Source organism: Haliaeetus leucocephalus, unplaced genomic scaffold (assembly GCF_000737465.1).
Source record: "Haliaeetus leucocephalus isolate CR32 unplaced genomic scaffold, Haliaeetus_leucocephalus-4.0 Scaffold188, whole genome shotgun sequence".
NCBI classification, from domain to species: domain Eukaryota; kingdom Metazoa; phylum Chordata; class Aves; order Accipitriformes; family Accipitridae; genus Haliaeetus; species Haliaeetus leucocephalus.
Window position 1 is genome coordinate 1,085,660 of NW_010972624.1, and position 5,164 is coordinate 1,090,823.

General features: G+C 44.2%; 1 protein-coding gene across 1 annotated transcript; it reads left to right on the forward strand.

Moving 5' to 3' along the window:
- Positions 1–1,936: 1,936 nt before the first annotated feature.
- ATP6V0C (ATPase, H+ transporting, lysosomal 16kDa, V0 subunit c) lies at positions 1,937–4,229 on the forward strand. Its single transcript, XM_010565245.1, has 2 exons — positions 1,937–2,120; positions 3,395–4,229. The coding sequence occupies exons 1-2, from the start codon at positions 1,987–1,989 to the stop codon at positions 3,597–3,599; spliced, it is 339 nt and encodes a 112-aa protein (XP_010563547.1). The 5' UTR covers positions 1,937–1,986; the 3' UTR covers positions 3,600–4,229.
- The last annotated feature ends 935 nt before the right edge of the window (positions 4,230–5,164 follow it).

The following is a 5,164-nucleotide window of genomic DNA, read 5'->3' on the forward strand; positions in this document are numbered from 1 at the left end:
TTCAAGTTAGTGATTTCTTTCAAGACTTCCTAGGGGCTAGACCCTCAAACAATACTATCATTGATATTGCTAGCTAAGTCTGTGTGCTAGTTTCCAGGCTCAGCTTGCATTTGTAGGTCAAACCTGTCATCTGCTCTTGGCTCAGCCTTCTTGCTAAGCTGGATTCTAGCTCTGAATTGCACTGAGCATCCCTTTACATCTGGCTCAGTGGCAGTCAAGGTTCAAGAGCTTTTTCCTAGTACAGAACCAATTTGTAGTTGATAATGAGGCTTTCTCTTCAAGTTTTTGTAACTACAACTGAACTTCCTTCTGATAGTGAGTCTTGTGTTAGTGCAGTGGTGCTATCTTTATTAATCTTAAGTTTCTTAGTGCAGAGCCAGGAGGATTACTGCTCAGTTCTTGACTGCTCAAAGATAGGCTTTATATAAATGCTGAGTGAGAAGCAGGAAAGCACATATCCGGAATCCTTTGACTACCTCCCAGCAACTCTTCTGGGCAAGGTGTACAGTCTCGTGCTTGGATCCTTGTGTAAGGCAGCTACAGATATCTGTGGAACCAGCAGCTCTCTCTCCCTTGTAGAAACCTTAGTTTTTAAGTGGGTGGAGCAAACTCAAATATTTAAGTCTCTGAACAGTACAAAGATTTGAAATCACCATGGTTTTAATGTTCTACAGTAGCCTTTCAGAGCAGGCATGAGCATTTTCATGCTAAATAGGGCTGTTACCTTTGAATATCAGCCTGATGGTGTCTAAAAAGGAGACTACCCTTCCACACACCTTGCAGTGCTGCTTCAAGGACTTAGTCCTGGATGGCTGCTGACCTGCATATCATCTCTTAGGTGATGGTGAGTGTTCAGAGTTAAGGAGACCCTAGAGTACTCCAGAGCAAGGTTGGAAGGAAAGGGGTCTTTCCAAGTAATTCAGAATCAAAGAATGAGGTATTTGTGGAAGCTTTTGTGAGACTAATACGAAGTGTTCAAGGCAGCAGTTACTTTTTGGGGTAGTGCTTTGGGACTCTTCTGGCAGCTCTCAGTTGGAAGTGATAAAACCATGTCCTGCTTTGAAAACTAAGCTTTGGATTCCTGTGTTGGTCTCTGCATGCTCAAGTGTTTAGACAGGTGATCAGCAAACCTTAGGGGTAAGGTGGTTGTGGTCCTCCATAACCTAGAAGCCATACTCTACTCTGTGGTTCCAGTGGTTGGATTAACATGTGTTGGGACCTGAATCCTTCACAGGTGGGGTTATTGACACATGAAGAGGGTGTCCTTTCTCCAAGGAACTAACTGCAGCAATAATATGTGAGTTTGTTGCTATCTCAGTATGTGTCTGATGAAGCTGAAATGGCATGTTTAACTCCAGGCCAAAGTATAGGCAGATAATAGGTTTTGTGGAAGATGAGGTGCCATGAAGGAGACTTGTTAAACATTGGGTGCATCTGAGAACTCAGCCCAAGTGGCTCAAAGTTCAGTGATTGTAAAACCTGGCTTTCAGCTGGGTTACACCCTGCTGTGGTAGAAGGATGTGCTTTGCTGTGTTCCTGGGCAGTTCAGCTGAGTAGATCCTTGCAGTGTGAGCTCTGTGAGGGCACAGACTCTGAAGTAATGAGTTAAGATTTGGACCTTGGGTTTTAGTTCCTAAATAGGGAATGAGTGTCAGCTAGGGAGTATACCCTGCTGTGAAGCTAGCTTGGAGAGGGCATGCTGTTATCAGTACTGTTTGAACAGGACCTTTTTATTGGTCCAGCTTTGGTCTAGGACTCTGAATAGGTCACTTCCTCATCCTTTTGGGGAATATCCCTGGCTGACAAACCAAGTAGTCAAGTGACCATGTTAGTTTTCAACAATTCTTCCTTGTGCTGACTCAACTGTTCTAATACAATCTCCTTCACTAGGCTGCAGTATTTGGGGATGTGTCTAATGCATTTTTTTCTCTTTCAGCCTTGGGAGCTGCATATGGAACAGCAAAGAGTGGCACGGGTATTGCAGCCATGTCTGTCATGAGGCCTGAGCTCATCATGAAGTCAATCATCCCTGTTGTCATGGCGGGTATTATAGCTATCTATGGCCTCGTAGTGGCAGTCCTTATTGCCAATGCCCTCTCACCTTCTATCACACTATTCAAGTAAGTTACTGCATCTGTCAGTTTTGTTTAAGTTTGACCTGTCACTATTTTGATGCTGCTGAGTGGGTGGGTTTTGCTCAAGACTCCAGGAAGGACTGTCAATGCTAAATGCTCCTAACCTAGGCTTAGCAGTATGGACTGGATTTCAGCTGTTCTACTTGATGTCTTAGCCTCAGTGGTAGTGCTGCCTGATTAGTTTGCTGTATTAGCTAACAGATCAGACATCCCACTAGTAGAGATAATGCAGTGGTTTATGGCTTGAAAGAAACAGTGTACAGGCAGTACTGGGATAAGAGGCTAAGCTTGTTTCATGGTGCCAGATTTTAGACCTGGAATACACAGGTCTTTCCAAGACTCTCTAATCAGACTGTCTAAATAGTTCTTCTGTTGCCTGGGAGATGCAAGTGAATAATTAATACTGCTTGCTGCTTTATGTGCTGGTAAATCAATCCTCAAGCTATACATCAGGCCTCTACATCAGCTACAGTCTGAAACTTAATCTACTTGACTTTTGAGAATAGCTGGGACTGGCTTGGAGACCTCTCAGAATAAAACAATGCTTCTGAGGTCTAAAGTAGATATCTGTGTCACTGTACAAGCTATAGCTGATGAGCAGTGTGCTTGGCCTAATAAGCCGTGATCTAAGACACACAGGTACAAATGCTCCTTTGCAGTTACCAGGTGGCCAGATTCTGATAGGCACTGCTCCTCAGGTGCCCCTGCCTGGAAAACCAGACTGTTCCTGTCTAACTCTTGCAGTGCGAGAGACCTAATAATCACCTGGATGTGCTGTAGCTGCATAATAAGTTTACTAAAGGTGGGAGACAAAAGCAGCTACTAACAGGCTACACAGCAGTGGGACAGGCATTACTGCAAGTGCTAGCCCACATGGCTGGAGTAAATACTGCTCTGGCAGCATGCTAAACCTGCAGCTGACTGAAGTGGCTACAGACAGGCTGGGTGGCCATGTGAACTTGCAGGCCTAGTAGCTTAGCTTAGTGTATGAGCCATGCCTTAGTATCAGCTAAAGATCTTGCGTAGCTGCCTGTTTTTAAGTATCAGATCTAGGAGTCTCAGGAAGCATCTGCTTTGTGAGGAATACTGTGCTTGCTTAAAGAGTATAGAAGCTCTTTCTGCAGGAAAAAGGTTCCCTTTAAATGTTTATATGTTAATTCTTACTTGCCTCAGGGAGAGGAAAAAAAGGCTAGCCTGAAGTTGAAGGGTTGGGTATCCTGTTACTTGCCACTGAAACTCTTTTCATATCTGTCCTACAGGAGCTTTCTTCAGCTGGGTGCTGGCTTGAGTGTGGGCCTCAGTGGTCTGGCTGCTGGCTTTGCCATTGGTATTGTGGGTGATGCAGGTGTACGGGGAACAGCACAGCAGCCCAGGTTATTTGTGGGCATGATCCTGATCTTGATCTTCGCTGAAGTCTTGGGTCTCTATGGCCTCATTGTTGCCCTTATCCTCTCCACAAAGTAAACACTGCGGTATGATGTAAAGAGATGTAACAAATCCACGTTTAAAAAAAAAAAGCTCCAGAACGAAAATGGTCTCTCCAATGTGTACAGTTGTCCCAATTTGGTAGTTGATCTCTTGTAAATGCGCAATGTATGTTAGTGACTTGTCTGTCCTGTGTGTACTTCAATATTAAATTGGATGGGCTGCTCCAAGCCTGCTGCATGGCTTGGGGTGGCCTGTGTGCAATTTTCCACCCATTGCTGTTAGTACTTTATGTATAAATATGAACTAGAAATGTAATTTTTTCTCTTCACTGGATGTTTATTTATAAAAGACTTGACATGTTCATACATCTATGGAGCAAGGATTTTCAATTTCCCATGCTATATATATTAATCTTATATATAGGTAGATTACACTGTGGGGTCAATTGTAAGTGCAGAGAATTCCTTGGATGTAACTTTGATTCTAAAGATTGCTGTAGTGTCCTGGTATTGGAGTATGAGAATTTTGTGTTTTATTACAGCAATTGTCCGAAACACTCCTGTGTTTCAGTAGTAACCGCGTATGCTCCGGCATCAGAGTCGTGCACCCAGTGTTGGGTTACAAACTTATACCATGTTTCCGAATAAAACTTCCTCACTACATTGCTGTAATGAGTCCTCTGCCTCTGATTTCATGCTTTTGCTTCTCTAGGAAGAGGAGGGCTTCCTTTGGGGGGAGGCAGGTTCTTGATGTGACTGAGCACCATGCAGAAGTGATGCTGTCATCACTGCTAAAACATTCCCTCTTTCTCCTGGGCAAGTAGCAATGCTGTTTCCAACTGCTGTGCATGGGTAGTACTTGTGGTGAGCAGGAATGCAAAGCTGTTGCAGTGCTATGCTCACCCTGATCAAGCAGCACATACTTGCTCTGGCACATGGTAATGACATGTAATAGGCTGTGCAGCATGGCCTGAGCAGACAGGGTCAGGGAGCAAGGGTGCAGGCTTCAGCATGTGACAAGGAATAGGAGCTGCTGAAGAGCCTTTAGGGAGCTTGTCTTTGTGATGGCTGTGCAGAAACTTGGCTGGTTGGAAAGCTGTGCTGTTAGCAGCAATTGCCTCTAAAGTACCTGAACAATAGTCTCATCAACAGAATGGGTTCATTCAAGAACTTGTATTTTTTTAACTTGTAAATCAGGAGCACTTGATCTGAAAAGCTGTGCTTTTGCAGCTAGTGACTGCTGTAGCAACCTTCTCTTGTCCTGAGGATTTGAGTGTTGCAAAGCAATTCTGAAGCTCATATGGGAAATAGATATTGGACCCTTGTGAATGTAGGGCTTGTTCCAATTGCCTTTGGGAAGTACATCACCTTAATCTTAGTTGTATAGTTTGGAGGACAGGTTGAGCTTTTTACCTTGTTCCAGATATACCTAGTACTAGTGGTGCCTTGGTGATCAAACTAAGCTGGGTGATCTGCCATAACGTCTTCTGTCGGTCTGGTTGGGAAGGGAGCTGTGGTGGTGTACCTTGTGTATACCTGTGTAGCAAACAAGTCTGGTGTAAGTACCATGAAGAGCTATGCCCAGCGCATGAGGAATCCACT

Excerpts from the sequence above, each read along its gene's own strand:
- ATP6V0C (XM_010565245.1), top strand. The coding sequence starts at position 1,987 with ATGTCTGTCATGAGGCCTGAGCTCATCATGAAGTCAATCATCCCTGTT. Across the intron at positions 2,121-3,394 it reads CCTTCTATCACACTATTCAA|GAGCTTTCTTCAGCTGGGTG; the intron begins GTAAGTTACTGC and ends TCTGTCCTACAG.